The sequence below is a fragment of the Lampetra planeri genome, chromosome 64 (genome assembly GCF_965212315.1).
Source record: "Lampetra planeri chromosome 64, kcLamPlan1.2.h2, whole genome shotgun sequence".
NCBI classification, from domain to species: Eukaryota; Metazoa; Chordata; class Hyperoartia; order Petromyzontiformes; family Petromyzontidae; genus Lampetra; species Lampetra planeri.
Genome location: NC_136170.1, coordinates 287,334 through 305,518, shown reverse-complemented (window position 1 = coordinate 305,518; position 18,185 = coordinate 287,334). Strand labels below are relative to the sequence as shown.

Here is an 18,185-nt window from a genome sequence, read left to right as displayed (position 1 = left end):
CACACTAACATACGCACACACACAAAGACAAAGACCCTCGTACAGCATTAACAGACTGTAGGGGCAAGTGCTGTTAACGAGCACCTATAAAGGCCGGCACGGCACACGAGTGGGTGGGTGGCCAACACCACGCCCGGCTGCCTTTACCTCCCCAGTGGCGATGTTTACACACCGCATCAGTTACTCATTTGAGGCTGAGTCGACCTAGGGGAGGCCCAGGACCGGTTCAGATAATCGTCACTGGTGTTGGCCGTGAGCGGGAATCGACCGCTCCCCACACACACAGCTGGGATTCACACTCGCTCTCGTGTTTAACTATCCCACCTATCAACCAAGAACTCAACAATGTCATCTCGGAGCTGACTCAGGTCGCGATCCCATCCTTTCTGGGATCGCGCTGCTGCTGCTGCTGCTGCTGTCACCATCCTAGAATCTCACCCAGATCCAGAAGAACGCCACTTGTGAATAAGTCAACAACGGCGGACTTACAGAATAATAATAATAAAAGACCTCCTCGTTTGAGACCACATCATCATCACACCACCTCCTTCTGGCTTTGACATTTCCTCGTCCAGTAAGACACTGGAGGAAGCATCGACCGCATCATGTAGCCCATCACAATGGAGCTCCTGCCGCGGGGCAGTGCGAGTATGTGGGGTGACATGGTGGTGCGGTGGAAGTGGGCTCAGTAGCATCGTTATCAGTCCAGGGGATGTGTGGGCATAGCAGCTCTACATTATCAGCTCGGGGGGGGTGCTATGATATGTTCGGATATTGCCCCAATATTTGATTTGTCTCTCGCTCAGTCACGCAACCTCGAGGCTATCACGGTACACACACACACACCACGGCTGCTCCTCCCTCGCTCCTAATCCACATCGTCGTGACTCGCTCACGGTCTCGAACATTTCACGCTGCAGGGGGCGCTCCACCTTCGAAAAAATGGCAGCCACTTCCAGCTCCGTAGTCTTTGCATTAGAATGGTAATGAAAATAATCGTTAATTAAGCGAATTAAATTGAAATAAAACGTGCAACACAAATTAAATGCATTTTCATAAAAAATATAAAAACGTAAATCCGCGTAAAAAACAAATCTCATCATATTCTTGGTTCTTTCGGTAAAGTCATGTGTAAGGGAAATAAGAAAGTAATAAAAAAATATAGTATTATTATTTTATTATTTCCCTTCCACCTGACTTTACCGAAAGAACCAAGAATATGAATCCCTGCAGTTACGAAAGCTTTAAATCAAAATCTCATCATGGTGACTGTCAAGGGGGGCCCAAAATCGTAGCTTTGGCTACCACCTGATGGTCCGTCACCGCCGCGTGAGCCTCACCTGATGGATCCGTCACCGCCGTGTGAGCCTCACCTGATACTCCGTCACTGCCATGTGAGCATCACCTGATGATTCGTCACCACCGTTTGAGGCTCACCTGATACTCCGTCACTGCCGTGTGAGCCTCACCTGATGGATCCGTCACCGCCGTGTGAGGCTCACCTGATGGGGGCGGTGGGGTCCCCTTTGCGCACCCAGTCGGCGGGCGGATTGAGGTAGGCGCACCACAGCTCCCAGTTGAAGGCCTGCGCGTTGGCGCTGTAGTGCTGCACGCGTAGCGTATCGTAGTGCGTGTTGTCGAATACCGGCGACAGCAGTAGGCGCCGGTTGGCCGCGAGGCGACCCAGGATCGGCTCGGCCCTGACGCGGTAACGGCAGCAGCAGCAGCGAGAAGAGATGCGTTACAATTCATTCATTCGTCATGCGTAGTCGGCGAAGGACCGTTGCGCCAAACGTGTGATCTCTTGCAACAGAATTCGATTCGCTATGAGCGGTAATTAAATACCACGCCCAAAAATATCTGGTAACAGGGTACCAATAAAAAATCCGGGGACATCTATTCCGGCCACAAATAATAGCTCAACGAAGTGGCTTATCACACGCTGATGTTTAACGGCAGCCAAATTCTCTAAACGCGTGACGGCCATTCTAAATGTGGAGGGGAAAAATCTGGAGGAAAAGTCCACGTGAGTACGAGGAGAGAGAGACATGGGGGCGTCAGATTCGGAATCGAAGCCACGACCTCCTGTATACAAGGCGAGGTAGTAAACATTTCCTTGCCACCGTGGCGCCCCCTCTGGATGGGTCGAACTCGGCAGCCAACGGGGACCTCCTCGTCAGCTGCCTGGCACGCGGTCGGGGGGAAGTGGCACGGTGGTGGGAACGTCACAGCTGTCTGTCTGCGTGATGACGTCATCACGCATTCCACAGCCCTTGAGCCGGGTGCGTCGCGCTGTGACGTCATAATGCCTCCCCTACCTCACCCACCCCACCCTTCAGCATGACCCAGTGCTGGCTATAGCGATTGATGCAACTCGCGGTGCAAAGCGTCAGGGCACAGTGGACTCACCGGCTAGAGAGAGTTTGGGACTCAGCAGCTAGAGAGAGTTTGGGACTCAGCAGCTAGAGAGAGTTTGGGACTCAGCAGCTAGAGAGAGTTTGGGACTCAGCAGCTAGAGAGAGTTTGGGACTCAGCAGCTAGAGAGAGTTTGGGACTCACCGGCTAGAGAGAGTTTGGGACTCAGCAGCTAGAGAGAGTTTGGGACTCAGCAGCTAGAGAGAGTTTGGGACTCACCGGCTAGAGAGAGTTTGGGACTCAGCAGCTAGAGAGAGTTTGGGACTCACCAGCTAGAGAGAGTTTGGGACTCAGCAGCTAGAGAGAGTTTGGGACTCACCAGCTAGAGAGAGTTTGGGACTCACCAGCTAGAGAGAGTTTGGGACTCACCAGACGGAGAGAGTTTGGGACTCACCAGCTAGAGAGAGTTTGGGACTCAGCAGCTAGAGAGAGTTTGGGACTCACCAGCTAGAGAGAGTTTGGGACTCACCAGCTAGAGAGAGTTTGGGACTCACCAGCTAGAGAGAGTTTGGGACTCACCAGCTAGAGAGAGTTTGGGACTCAGCAGCTAGAGAGAGTTTGGGACTCACCAGACGGAGAGAGTTTGGGACTCACCGGCTAGAGAGAGTTTGGGACTCAGCAGCTAGAGAGAGTTTGGGACTCAGCAGCTAGAGAGAGTTTGGGACTCAGCAGCTAGAGAGAGTTTGGGACTCACCAGCTAGAGAGAGTTTGGGACTCACCAGCTAGAGAGAGTTTGGGACTCACCAGCTAGAGAGAGTTTGGGACTCACCAGCTAGAGAGAGTTTGGGACTCACCAGCTAGAGAGAGTTTGGGACTCACCAGCTAGAGAGAGTTTGGGACTCACCAGCTAGAGAGAGTTTGGGACTCAGCAGCTAGAGAGAGTTTGGGACTCACCAGCTAGAGAGAGTTTGGGACTCAGCGGCTAGAGAGAGTTTGGGACTCAGCGGCTAGAGAGAGTTTGGGACTCAGCAGCTAGAGAGAGTTTGGGACTCACCGGCTAGAGAGAGTTTGGGACTCACCGGCTAGAGAGAGTTTGGGACTCAGCAGCTAGAGAGAGTTTGGGACTCACCGGCTAGAGAGAGTTTGGGACTCACCAGCTAGAGAGAGTTTGGGACTCAGCAGCTAGAGAGAGTTTGGGACTCACCGGCTAGAGAGAGTTTGGGACTCACCAGCTAGAGAGAGTTTGGGACTCAGCAGCTAGAGAGAGTTTGGGACTCACCGGCTAGAGAGAGTTTGGGACTCACCGGCTAGAGAGAGTTTGGGACTCACCGGCTAGAGAGAGTTTGGGACTCACCAGCTAGAGAGAGTTTGGGACTCAGCAGCTAGAGAGAGTTTGGGACTCACCAGCTAGAGAGAGTTTGGGACTCACCAGCTAGAGAGAGTTTGGGACTCAGCGGCTAGAGAGAGTTTGGGACTCACCAGACGGAGAGAGTTTGGGACTCACCAGCTAGAGAGAGTTTGGGACTCACCAGCTAGAGAGAGTTTGGGACTCACCAGCTAGAGAGAGTTTGGGACTCAGCAGACGGAGAGAGTTTGGGACTCACCAGCTAGAGAGAGTTTGGGACTCACCAGCTAGAGAGAGTTTGGGACTCAGCAGCTAGAGAGAGTTTGGGACTCAGCAGCTAGAGAGAGTTTGGGACTCAGCAGCTAGAGAGAGTTTGGGACTCACCAGCTAGAGAGAGTTTGGGACTCACCGGCTAGAGAGAGTTTGGGACTCACCAGCTAGAGAGAGTTTGGGACTCACCAGCTAGAGAGAGTTTGGGACTCACCAGCTAGAGAGAGTTTGGGACTCACCAGCTAGAGAGAGTTTGGGACTCAGCAGCTAGAGAGAGTTTGGGACTCAGCAGCTAGAGAGAGTTTGGGACTCAGCAGCTAGAGAGAGTTTGGGACTCACCAGCTAGAGAGAGTTTGGGACTCACCAGCTAGAGAGAGTTTGGGACTCACCAGCTAGAGAGAGTTTGGGACTCAGCGGCTAGAGAGAGTTTGGGACTCACCAGACGGAGAGAGTTTGGGACTCACCAGCTAGAGAGAGTTTGGGACTCAGCAGCTAGAGAGAGTTTGGGACTCAGCAGCTAGAGAGAGTTTGGGACTCACCGGCTAGAGAGAGTTTGGGACTCACCGGCTAGAGAGAGTTTGGGACTCACCGGCTAGAGAGAGTTTGGGACTCACCGGCTAGAGAGAGTTTGGGACTCACCGGCTAGAGAGAGTTTGGGACTCACCGGCTAGAGAGAGTTTGGGACTCAGCAGCTAGAGAGAGTTTGGGACTCAGCAGCTAGAGAGAGTTTGGGACTCAGCAGCTAGAGAGAGTTTGGGACTCAGCAGCTAGAGAGAGTTTGGGACTCACCGGCTAGAGAGAGTTTGGGACTCACCGGCTAGAGAGAGTTTGGGACTCAGCAGCTAGAGAGAGTTTGGGACTCAGCAGCTAGAGAGAGTTTGGGACTCACCGGCTAGAGAGAGTTTGGGACTCACCGGCTAGAGAGAGTTTGGGACTCAGCAGCTAGAGAGAGTTTGGGACTCACCGGCTAGAGAGAGTTTGGGACTCACCAGCTAGAGAGAGTTTGGGACTCACCAGACGGAGAGAGTTTGGGACTCAGCAGCTAGAGAGAGTTTGGGACTCAGCAGCTAGAGAGAGTTTGGGACTCACCGGCTAGAGAGAGTTTGGGACTCAGCAGCTAGAGAGAGTTTGGGACTCACCGGCTAGAGAGAGTTTGGGACTCACCGGCTAGAGAGAGTTTGGGACTCACCGGCTAGAGAGAGTTTGGGACTCACCGGCTAGAGAGAGTTTGGGACTCAGCAGCTAGAGAGAGTTTGGGACTCAGCAGCTAGAGAGAGTTTGGGACTCACCGGCTAGAGAGAGTTTGGGACTCACCGGCTAGAGAGAGTTTGGGACTCAGCAGCTAGAGAGAGTTTGGGACTCACCGGCTAGAGAGAGTTTGGGACTCACCGGCTAGAGAGAGTTTGGGACTCAGCAGCTAGAGAGAGTTTGGGACTCACCGGCTAGAGAGAGTTTGGGACTCAGCAGCTAGAGAGAGTTTGGGACTCAGCAGCTAGAGAGAGTTTGGGACTCAGCGGCTAGAGAGAGTTTGGGACTCACCAGCTAGAGAGAGTTTGGGACTCACCGGCTAGAGAGAGTTTGGGACTCACCGGCTAGAGAGAGTTTGGGACTCAGCAGCTAGAGAGAGTTTGGGACTCAGCAGCTAGAGAGAGTTTGGGACTCAGCAGCTAGAGAGAGTTTGGGACTCAGCAGCTAGAGAGAGTTTGGGACTCACCGGCTAGAGAGAGTTTGGGACTCAGCAGCTAGAGAGAGTTTGGGACTCACCGGCTAGAGAGAGTTTGGGACTCACCGGCTAGAGAGAGTTTGGGACTCACCAGCTAGAGAGAGTTTGGGACTCAGCAGCTAGAGAGAGTTTGGGACTCAGCAGCTAGAGAGAGTTTGGGACTCACCGGCTAGAGAGAGTTTGGGACTCAGCAGCTAGAGAGAGTTTGGGACTCAGCAGCTAGAGAGAGTTTGGGACTCACCGGCTAGAGAGAGTTTGGGACTCAGCAGCTAGAGAGAGTTTGGGACTCACCGGCTAGAGAGAGTTTGGGACTCAGCAGCTAGAGAGAGTTTGGGACTCACCGGCTAGAGAGAGTTTGGGACTCACCGGCTAGAGAGAGTTTGGGACTCACCGGCTAGAGAGAGTTTGGGACTCAGCAGCTAGAGAGAGTTTGGGACTCAGCAGCTAGAGAGAGTTTGGGACTCACCGGCTAGAGAGAGTTTGGGACTCACCGGCTAGAGAGAGTTTGGGACTCACCGGCTAGAGAGAGTTTGGGACTCAGCAGCTAGAGAGAGTTTGGGACTCACCGGCTAGAGAGAGTTTGGGACTCAGCAGCTAGAGAGAGTTTGGGACTCACCGGCTAGAGAGAGTTTGGGACTCAGCAGCTAGAGAGAGTTTGGGACTCAGCAGCTAGAGAGAGTTTGGGACTCAGCAGCTAGAGAGAGTTTGGGACTCAGCAGCTAGAGAGAGTTTGGGACTCACCGGCTAGAGAGAGTTTGGGACTCACCGGCTAGAGAGAGTTTGGGACTCAGCAGCTAGAGAGAGTTTGGGACTCAGCAGCTAGAGAGAGTTTGGGACTCAGCAGCTAGAGAGAGTTTGGGACTCACCGGCTAGAGAGAGTTTGGGACTCAGCAGCTAGAGAGAGTTTGGGACTCAGCAGCTAGAGAGAGTTTGGGACTCACCGGCTAGAGAGAGTTTGGGACTCACCGGCTAGAGAGAGTTTGGGACTCAGCAGCTAGAGAGAGTTTGGGACTCAGCAGCTAGAGAGAGTTTGGGACTCACCGGCTAGAGAGAGTTTGGGACTCACCGGCTAGAGAGAGTTTGGGACTCAGCAGCTAGAGAGAGTTTGGGACTCACCGGCTAGAGAGAGTTTGGGACTCAGCAGCTAGAGAGAGTTTGGGACTCAGCAGCTAGAGAGAGTTTGGGACTCACCGGCTAGAGAGAGTTTGGGACTCACCAGCTAGAGAGAGTTTGGGACTCACCAGACGGAGAGAGTTTGGGACTCAGCAGCTTGAGAGAGTTTGGGACTCACCATCCGACGGGGAACTCCACGTGGGCGTCCATGACGGCCACCACGGGCCCTGAAGCGGCCCGGATGCCGGTGACGCGTGACGCGCTGAGGCCCCTGCGGGCCACGTGACGGACGAGGTGGATGGACACGTGCTCGTACATGCGCTGGAGCTGGGTGATGTTTTGCGTGAAGCCCTCCTGCAGGTCACCTTGATGGACGAGACGCAGAGACCCACACGGAACCCCTCTGGTCATTATCACCAGCGAGGGGTAATGCATACGATAGCTCGGTGGGCTTTACCTGCCACACAATTACTCACCAACCCACTCACCCACTCACTCACCCACCCACCCACCCACTCACCCATACAATTACTCACCCACTGACCCACTCACCCACATACCCAATACCCACCCACCCACTCACCCACCCACCAACCCACCAACCCACTCACCCACCCACCCAACTGCCCATTCACCGATCTACTCACCCACCTCCCCAATTCCCATCCACCCACTGGGGTTGCCACCAGTCCGGGAACAGCCATTCTGTGTTCAGGTGGCGGGAATTGATTTGTGCCGCCGAGAACTTATGCAAGGATTGCGTCGACCCTTGCTGCAGGAAACTCGCTGGGCTCACAGAGAGAGAGAGATCTGTGTCTGGGTTGTCTCTGCTGCGAAAGAGGTGGAGGAAGAGAAGGAGGTGGAGGAAGAGAAGGAGGTGGACGAGGAGGGGAAGGAGGTGGAGGAGGTGGAGGAGGTTGAGCAGGAGGAGTAGAAGGAGGAGGAAGTTGAGGTTGAGGTTGAGTTGGAGGTTGACGTGGAGGAGAAGGAGGAGGTGGAGGAGGTGGAGAAGGTGAAGGAAGTGAAGGAAGTGGAGGAGGAGGTTAAGCAGGAGGAGGAGTAGAAGGAAGAGGAGGAAGTTGAGGTGGAGTTGGAGGTGGAGGAGGAGAAGGTGAAGGAAGTGGAGGAGGAGGTTGATGAGGAGGTGGCAGCCCCGCAGCTCTCACCGTAGTCGCTGCAGTCGTCGACGAGGATGACCTCGTTGAGGAGGTGGTGCGGCGTGTTGCGCACGGCGGAGGTGACGGCGCGCAGCAGGATGGAGACGGCCTCGTTGTAGAAGATCAGCACCAGGCTGAGAGCCGGCAGCTCCGATGGGTACCGCTTGGAGCTGCAGCTGGGGGGGGGGGGGGGGCGCAGGAGAGGGGAAGTATGGTCAAATGACCCCTCCAGCGACCCCACGTGGTGAAGAATGGGAAATACCCCCCCCCCCCCAGCCATCTGCGTGCTGGTGTCTGGCCACTTCGCCCCCACATCGCCTCCTGCACGGCAAACTCGGGGTGCGTGGGCAGCACCACGCCCGGCCGACTGTGTCTACACAGTGGCGACGTGCCCACACCTCACCAGGTACTCATTTGAGGTTGAGTCGACCTAAGGGGGGGCAGGCCCATGACGGCTTGAGATGATCGTCACCGCTGTTGGTGTTGGCCGTGAGTGGGAATCGAACTCGGCTCATAACCGGGCTTCGTAGCGCAGAGTGCTGACTGCCGCTACGCTACCGCTCCCCGCCACGCACTCGCTCACACAATCTCCCACCATCACAAATATTTCTCCAGAACATGCAAACTCCACACAGAGATGCGCCCGAGTCTAAACTAAACAATGTTTTAATAGTTTACCAGGGTAAGGCCCAATGAGCTATGTAGCGCTTTTTCAGAAGCAACCTGGCCAGAAATGATAACTCAACAAAGTGGCTCATCACGTGGACATTTATAGCAACTAAATACTCTGAACGCGTGACATTGATCCCTAAATGTGGAGGGAAACAATCGGAGGACCTGGAGAAAAATCCACGCGATCGCGGGGAGAGAGACACCGCAATTCCAACTATACAGCAGCAGGCGTAAGGGTCGGAATCGAACCCACGAGCTCGTGCATGCAAGGCGAGGTAGTTAACATCTCCTAGCCACCGTGATGATGATGAGAGAGAGACACGCAAACTCCAAATATACAGCAGCAGGCGTCAGGGTCAGGATCGAACCCACGACCTCCTGTATACCAGGCGAGGTAGTTAACATCTCCTAGCCACCGTGATGATGATGAAAGAGAGACACGCAAACTCCAAATATACAGCAGCAGGCGTCAGGGTCAGGATCGAACCCACGACCTCCTGTATACCAGGCGAGGTAGTTAACATCTCCTAGCCACCGTGATGATGATGAGAGAGAGACACGCAAACTCCAAATATACAGCAGCAGGCGTCAGGGTCAGGATCGAACCCACGACCTCCTGTATACCAGGCGAGGTAGTTAACATCTCCTAGCCACCGTGATGATGATGAGAGAGAGACACGCAAACTCCAAATATACAGCAGCAGGCGTCAGGGTCAGGATCGAACCCACGACCTCCTGTATACCAGGCTAGGTAGTTAACATCTCCAAGCCACCGTGATGATGATGAGAGAGAGACACGCAAACTCCAAATATACAGCAGCAGGCGTCAGGGTCAGGATCGAACCCACGACCTCCTGTATACCAGGCGAGGTAGTTAACATCTCCTAGCCACCGTGATGATGAGAGAGAGAGAGACACGCAAACTCCAAATATACAGCAGCAGGCGTAATGGTCGGAATCGAGCCCACGACCTCGTGCATGCAAAGCGAGGTAGTTAACATCTCCGAGCCACCGCAGACGCGAACTCAGACGCTTCTCGCTGTGGGGGGCGAGCGTCACCATTGCGGCAGCGTTGCGGTGCTGGCTGAGCAAACAGCGAAGCGAACCCTTGACTCACACTCGGGGCCTCCATCTGGAATGGCTCTCGCCAGACCCTTGAACTCTTCTCATTGGCGGTATGAGTGTGTCTGGAGGACTGAGGGTGAACAAACCTTGGGTATATTTTGGGAAAGAGACGCGCAGACTACATGTGCTCGTACGTACGATGAACTTCTTCGGGACCGTAGGTAGCCAATCGTGCTAAATCGGAGGTGCGGTGGAAGGACAACAAACTAAACACAAACAGCAGTTTGAAAGAAATTAGTTTTCAATCTAGATTATTTAAAATGCATAGCTCCCACTCGCTTCGTAATATTGGAGGGAAGAGCGTTCCAGACGGCCGCATCAGTCTCCCTCGAGCCTCATACGGCCCTCAGCCATCGGTGGACATTGCACATTACTGTGGGGTGGAGGCGAGTCTCTATCCGTAGGACCACTGCTGTTGACTTCCCTGGGGTAATTTAGCATCTCGCGGCGGATATGAGATGTTAACTACCTCTCCTGCTACACCGGAGGTCGTGGGCTCGATCCCAACCCTGACGCCTGCTGCTGTATATTCCGAGTTTGTGTGCCTCTCTCTCTATTCCCGTGGTCGCGTGGATTTTTATCCTGGTTCTCCGTTTTTATCCCTCCACATCTCGAATGAACGCCACGCGTTTTGATGGTTTCAGCTGCTATACATTTCCACACGGTGATGATGACAAGCCACTTCGTTGAGCTATCATTCGTGTTCGCCAGGTCGCTCCTGAGAAAGAGTTCCGAAACTCAGTTGTGGGCCCTTACCTGGAGTTCTAATTGTATCCGCCCCGGAGGGAGGGATTACGTTGATGGGGCTGATTCACCCCCCACCCCTCCCCTCGCCCCTCCCCACCCCTCCCTCAACCAGGACTTGACCTCGCGACCTTCTCCGATTGCCGCTGAGCCGCCACTCGGCCCGCCTGCCGGGGTCGAGGGGTTCGCCCGCGTGCTCCCGAGCGCCCGTCGACGTCACCGCCACTTCACAGGCGGCGTTCGCTTTCCAACAACGCGCCCCCCGCTTCCCACAGAATTTGAAATTAAAGCTAACCACTACAGTATTTTCTATTATTTTATTTGTCCACCAGGTAAGGCCCACTGAGCTAATTGGTGTTTGCGTGTCTCTCTCTCTCCCCGTCGTCGCGTGGATTTTTCTCTGTGTCCTGCTCCGGGTTTTCCCCTCCGCATCCAGAATCGACGCCACGCGTTTTGAGTGTTTCAGCTGCTCTCGATGTCCACGTGACAAGCCACTAACTTCGTCGAGCTATCATTTGTGATAGCCAGGTCGCTTCTGAAAAGAGCCAAGTAGCTCAGTGGGCCTTACGTGGTAAAGCGAAGTTTGTAGTTTAGTTTACAAGCGGCCTACGCTTTCCAACACGCGGCCCCCTTTCCACGGAATATTTATTTTTGTATTTGACCAGGTAGGGCCCACTGAGCTCTTTAGTTATTTTTCACGACCTCCTGTGTACCAGGCGAGGCAGTTGACATCTCGACACCGCCCGCGGCACACAAATGCGCAGTTCGCGACACCCACGTGACGCTCCAAATGGTGACGTCACGCGCGGCGATGGCTTCGGGACGACGATGATGGTGGCGATGATGATGATGGTGGTGGTGGTGATGATGATGACGATGATGATGATGACGATGATGGTGGCGATGATGATGGTGATGATGGCGATGATGATGGTGATGATGGCGATGATGGTTGTGATGATGATGGTGATGATGGCGATGATGGTTGTGATGGTGGTGACGATGATGACGATGATGGTGGTTGTGATGGTGGTGACGATCATGGCGATCATGACGATAGTGGTGACGATGATGACGGTGATTACGATGAGGGCGGTGATGAGCGAGTGTGACTCCGAGTAGCATACTCGGGAGGGTGGTTGATGATGATGATAATGGTGGTGATGAATGATGATAGTGGCCGTTATGATGACGATGATTACAATAATGATGATGGTGCTGATGGTGGTGATGCCGATGGTGGCGGTGATGGTGATGGGGAGTGTGACTGTGGGTGGTGTACCCTGGGCGGGGGCGGTTCATGATAATGATGGGAGTGATGATGAAGACGATGATGGTGATGATGGCGGTGATGATGAATGATGATGACGACGATAATGATGATGACGATGTCGAGCGAGAGTGCGACTCCGAGTGGCGTACCCGGGAGGGCGGTTGTCGGGCACGTCGCGGTCGAGGGGCAGCCGGTCGCTCAGGTAGGCGTTGTAGCCGTAGGTGAGGAAGCGCGCGCACGCCTTGCGCTTCTGCCGCGCCTGGAGGTCCTTGCCCCACTCCTTGAAGAGGATCTCGGCTGGCCTGGCCACCAGCTCATTCCCAGGGCACACGGCGTCCGCGGCCTCCACCGTTCCCGCCGCCTCCGAATTGTTCCTGGCTGTTGTTGTTATTGTTGTTGATGGAATAAAAAAAAGAGTAAAACGCGCGCGCGTGCACACACAGAATCAGTTGACGCCCCGTGAAGATTAGATGATGAAAAATACTAAAATCTGTTTTTATTTCTCCAGGTAAGGGTCGATTGAGCTGTGTAGTTGTTTTTTTTCAGAAGGGATCTGGCGATCACAAATTATAGCTCAAGCAAGTGGCTCATCATCGTCATCGTTGAATGGAAAGTTATAGCAGCATGCGCGATGTCGATTCTAAATGTGGAGGGAAAATCGGAGGACCTAGAGAAAAATCCACGCGACCACGGAGGAATAGTGGGAGACACGGAAACTCCACATACAGCAGCAGGCATCGTCAGGGTCGGGATCGTAGCCACGACTTCCTGCATACCAGGCGAGGTCGTCAACATCTCAGACGCTGTCGCTGCCTGACAACGACAGCGTCCTGGGTTCGACTCCCGACTGGGGCACCTTTCTGTGTGGAGTTTCTATCTTTCAAAAAGAGTTTCAGATCTCATCGGATATCTCGAGTGAAAATGTATATTGTGATTGTGTATGTTCTCCCCCTGCTCTGCAGAGTGAGTGGCTCACTGTTCAGTTTGTATGATCTGACCCTGTTCTGTAAAGTGAGTGAGTATGAGAGTGAGTGTGGGTGAGTAAGTGTGGATACTGGATGCTCTCCCCCTCTTCTGCGTGGGTTTCCTCCGTATTCTCCGATTTCCCCCTCCCATAACTAAACCCACATCTACAGTGGAACTGATATTGGCCAAAACCACGCCCCCGATGCTGAAAAATCCCCGTAAAATCACTTAGAATCAGAATATGTATTCATACTGGATGACTGATGAGCTATACATAAATTCTCTTCTTAGGTTCTTTCGGTAAAGTCACGTAGAAAGTAAAATAAAATAAAAACAAAAATCACGACGTTTCGGAGGCAACACAAGTCTCCGTCATCAGGTGGGACCGTCACAGCCAGATTAGCTGTATCAAGTGAGGCAATGATTCAAGATGTAATCCCTTAAAAGCGAGTTGAGGGGGGAGGGAGAGGGAGGGGGGGAGCTCATCAGACTATGGTAGCCAATGAAAGGAACGTATCGGGAGGGAGGGGGAGGCGAGGCCAAAAGGGTGGGCGATGGACGTGGAAGCGCTTGTGCGCAAGCGGCCAATTACTGCACACGCCAACACAATGGAGCGATTGTGCGCAAGCGGCCAGCCACTGCACCCGCCAACACAATGGTCAGAGAGGAGGAGGGGAGGTCTAATACACATGATAGACAAAAGAACGAAAATGATGATGGGTACAAACTTAGGGGGAGCTCATCAGACTATGGTAGCCAATGAATGGAACGTATCGGGAGGGCGGGGGGGGGGGCGAGGCCAAAAGGGTGGGCGACGAACGTGGAAGCGCTTGTGCGCAAGAGGCCAATTACTGCACACGCCAACACAATGGAGAGAGAGGGGGGAGGGGGGGTCTGATACACATGATAGACAAAATAACGAAAATGCCCATGTTTATACCAATGTTCACAGATGTCCAGTCGAAGTGGGTCAGAACGTTACAACAACAAAGAATACAAACCCAAGGCAGGAGTGCAAGTTATATCAAAGGTAAACAAATCACTAAAAAATACGTAAATAAAACTACACTATTTTTTATTTTAGCAGGTAAAGCCCACGGAGCTATGGGCCTATTTCTCAGAAGCGACCCGCCTACCACAAGTGAAAGCTCAAGGAAGTGGCTCTTCGTGTGGACATTTATAGCAGCCAAATCATCAAAATAATCTAAACGCAAATTTCCACGCGACCACGGGGAGAGAGAAACGCAAACTCCAAATATACCGCAGGCATCAGAGGTCGCGTTCGAACCTACGACCTCCTGTGTACCAGGCGAGGGAGTTAACATCTCAGAGCCACCGTGGCGATTTGGATCACACAGCAGCAGCATCATTGCTCCGGGCGCGACAACCCTGGCAGGACCCTCCTGGACAACGAGAGACTTGCGGCTCTCCTGGGTAAAGGAGCGCACTGATGATGCGGATTCTTACACAATGCGGATGCTGAGACGTAGCAGCACAATTGTGACTGAACTGGTAATGGGAAAAATGGATCATATCAGCCCGGTCTTAGAGTTCAACAGAACTTTATACTCGATCTTCGTTCGTATTGTGTTCATCTATCTTCATGGAAATGACAGTGGCCGCTCCTGTCACGCAGATAGGTGTGCTGTGTGTGTGAGTTTTTCGGTTTTCGAACCAGCGTCTTGATATGCGGTCGCATTCAAATGCTGCTCAAAATCCACAGGGTAATTGTAAATGGGCAGACTACGTCACCCTCAGACTCTCATAGGGACCAGCGTACTACTCAGTTACACCCATAAGTGACATTCGAGACCCACCAGAATCACATCGGCGCCAATATACTTATACACGGAGCCACAGACTCACAATGCTACAGACTCCCTTAGAGACCCACAGACTCACACAGAGGCGTGGGGATTTCAATCTAAGGGCGCCGCGGTGGCTATAAGATGTTAACTACCTCGCCTGGTATGCAGGAGGTCGTGGGTTCGATCCCGACTGCTGACGCCTGCTGCTGCTGCTGAATATTTGGAGATTGTGTGTCTCTCTCCATCCCCGCGGCCGCGTGGATTTGTCCCGAAGTCCTCCGGGTTTTCCCACCACATTTAGAATCAACATCACGCGTTTAGAGTATTTGGGCTGCTATACATTCCCACGTGGTGATGCCAAACCACTTCGTTGAGCCGTCATTTGTGATGACCGGGTCGCTTCTGAAAAAGAGCTACACAGTTCAGTGGGGCCTTACCTGTTAAAATAAAAACATAGTTTAAGAAGAGTTTCAATCACATACGCACGTTATCCGGCAGCATCTGCTTAAGCAAAACAACGTCTGTGTCAGTTTCGACCTTCTGGATGTCATTAGCAGAGCAGGTCAAGTTATAACAACGCATTTTAAGACTGTAATATGTATTTGGCCGCTACACATTTCCTACTTCGATAGCCACTTCGTTGAGCCATCATTTGTGGCCGGGTGGATTCTGAAACAGACCTACACAACTCAGTGGGACCTTTCCTGGTAAAAAATGTTTTTAAAGGTTTTTGTTTAAATATCACCACAGTGTCGGCCCAGTGTCGTGAGACGCAGTCGCTTTTAGAAGCTCTAATACATGAATCCGTTCTGGTCAAGGACAGAGCAAACACAACGCTGCGTTTATTGACTCAAGCCCAGAACATTGGGCAGCGGTGTCAAGTTCCCGGATACAATTTGAACTTTGCCAAATCCACTCGTAAACCCCGTGTCAGCGCACCCATGTTTGAGTCATTAGTGCACCCCGTGCACGTAGTGCACCACTCACTCACCCACTCACTCACCCACTTACTAGCCCACTCGGTCTACCAATCACCCTACCACTCAACCACTCAACCACCCACTCACTCAACCACTCAACCACCCACTCAACCACTCAACCACGCACTCAACCACTCAACCACTCACCCAATTACTAGCCCACTCGGTCTACCAATCACTCACCCACTCACTCAACCACTTACTAGCTCACTCGGTCTACCAATCACCCTACCACTCAACCACTCAACCACCCACTCAACCACTCAACCACTCACCCAATTACTAGCCCACTCGGTCTACCAATCACTCACCCACTCACTCAACCACTTACTAGCCCACTCGGTCTACCAATCACCCTACCACTCAACCACTCAACCACCCACTCAACCACTCAACCACTCACCCAATTACTAGCCCACTCGGTCTACCAATCACTCACCCACTCACCCACCCAGTCACTCACTCAACCACTCACCTACTTACTAGCTCACTCGGTCTACCAATCACCCACTCACTCACCCACTAACTCACTCACCCACTCGGTCTACCAACCACTCACCCACTTACTAGCTCACTCGGTCTACCAATCACCCACTCACTCACCCACTCACTCACTCCACTCAGCCACTCGGTCTACCAATCACTCACCCACTCACTCACCCAATTACTAGCCCACTCGGTCTACCAATCACTCACTCACTCACTCAACCACTCACCCACCTACTAGCCCACTCGGTCTACCAACCACTCACTCACTCATCCACTCACCCACTAACTCACTCAACCACTCACCCACTTACTAGCCCACTCGGTTTACCAATCACTCACCCACTGACCCACTCGGTCTACCAACCACTCGCCCACTTACTCAACGACTCACTCGGTCTACCAACCACTAGCCCACTTACTCACCCACTCACCCACTCTGGCAATTCACTTTCGGCTATGTACACATGTTAACATACAAGCATGGCGAGATGTTAACTGCCTGGCCTGGTATGTAGGAGCGCGTGGGTTCGATCCCGACCCTGACGCTTGCTGCATATTTGGAATTTGCATCTCTTTCTCTCTCTCATCGTGGTCGTGTGCATTTTTCTCTGGGTCCCCCGGTTTTCCCCACCACATTTAGAATAGAAATTACACATTTAGAGTGTTTGGGCTGCTATACGTTTCCACGTGATGATGATGATAGTTCAGTGGGGCCTTGCCTGGTGAAATAAAAACTTAGTTTAAGAAGAGTTTCACTCACATGCGCACATGAACCGGCAGCATTTGCTTAAGTATAACAACGTCTGTGCCGATATCGACCTTCTGGATCTCGTCAGCAGAGCAGGGCTTGTTAAATAAATGCTGCCGGGTAACAACAACGCATCCTAATACTCTAATAGGTCAGAGCACTTCGTGGCATTTTTTTTATTATAGAAACGTCCGTCAGCAACAACGTGCTGAAGAGAATATGTATTTAGAATCCGTGAGTGTGTGTGTGTCTAATGCCATCCGCCTGCGACACGGTTCAGAAAGACTCAGGTCACTGATCTAAGAAATATGGAACACAACATGAAAAGTGAGCAAAGAATATGGAGCAATTACGAAGCAATACATGAAAAGTGTCGCAAGTAGGCATGGAGAAGCGCATGCTTGAAATGGCATCGTATGCACGTGTGTTGAACTTCGTTCGCACCGTACATAGCCAACCGTGATAATCGGAGGTTCATTGAGAGACACGCATGGTGTAGAGCAGCGACTATTCTCAGTCTTGTTTTGGTCACGACTGCACTACCCCCTGCCTGACCCAACGTGCTTCCGAGAAATCTACGAATAATGAGCATCAGTATTGTAACCAACCACATGTCCATCTTGTGAGGTACACCCAAACGAGCTAGTAACGTCCATCTGTGGACTGACCATGGCTGCTATGGTAGGATGATAGTGGCGGTTCGGGGGAGGGGGGGGGAGGGGGGCCTTCATCCAGCAGTGGATTTGAGCGCGGCTGACAACAACAAACACGACTGTCAAAGTCCCCGTACCTTGCACGAGCGAATCCAACAGCCGTTCGATGTTGCCGAGTCGCATTTCGGCCACCCCACGCCCCGCGTCTCGCCCCTCTCCCTCGGCTGACGCCGCCGATTCCCTCCCGTGCGGCCGAACGCGCCCCGCGTCGCGGCCGCACCGCAGGAGCCACCACGCGTTGGCGCAGCAGAGGGCCGCGAGGACGAGCGCGCACGCGGCCCCCTGCCCGCGTGCCGGTGTCGGCAGGACCATGTCCGGCGTGAGTGACTGTGGGGGTGCCTCTGGGGGTGACTGTGGGGGTGCCTGTGGACACGTGCGCGCTGGCCGGCGTGAGTTGTACCGGGGGCACGTGCGCGCTACGAGGGATTTTATGTGCAGATCCGTTCAGCGGTGATCGATATTTGAGAGGTCGCTCAAAAATTGAGATTGGCAGGTGTCAAGAACTTCCCGCTGTTCTTCGTGCACTCAACTCTCTCTCTCTCACTCAGCCATCCATAGATTTTTGTTGTTTGTTTTGATTTCAAAAGACTTTTTTCTGACATGACACACGCGCACTAAAGGAAAAGTTACAAATGTTGCAATGCGCAGGACATCGTGTGAGAAATGTAGGTCGCCAACGTGTATGTATGATGAATTTCTTTCGC

General features: G+C 52.8%; 1 protein-coding gene across 1 annotated transcript in view; it reads right to left on the bottom strand.

Moving 5' to 3' along the window:
* The window catches only part of LOC144737047 (polypeptide N-acetylgalactosaminyltransferase 18-like), a 28,695-nt gene extending 10,902 nt beyond the window's left edge, over positions 1-17,793 (bottom strand). The window contains exons 1-5 of the mRNA XM_078619696.1: positions 17,559-17,793; positions 11,927-12,155; positions 7,973-8,139; positions 6,985-7,171; positions 1,503-1,700 (exon numbers count right to left, since the gene is read on the bottom strand). Coding sequence (XP_078475822.1) covers positions 1,503-1,700; positions 6,985-7,171; positions 7,973-8,139; positions 11,927-12,155; positions 17,559-17,793 — 1,016 coding nt within the window. The remainder of the gene's footprint in view (positions 1-1,502; positions 1,701-6,984; positions 7,172-7,972; positions 8,140-11,926; positions 12,156-17,558) is intronic.
* Positions 17,794-18,185: the final 392 nt, after the last annotated feature.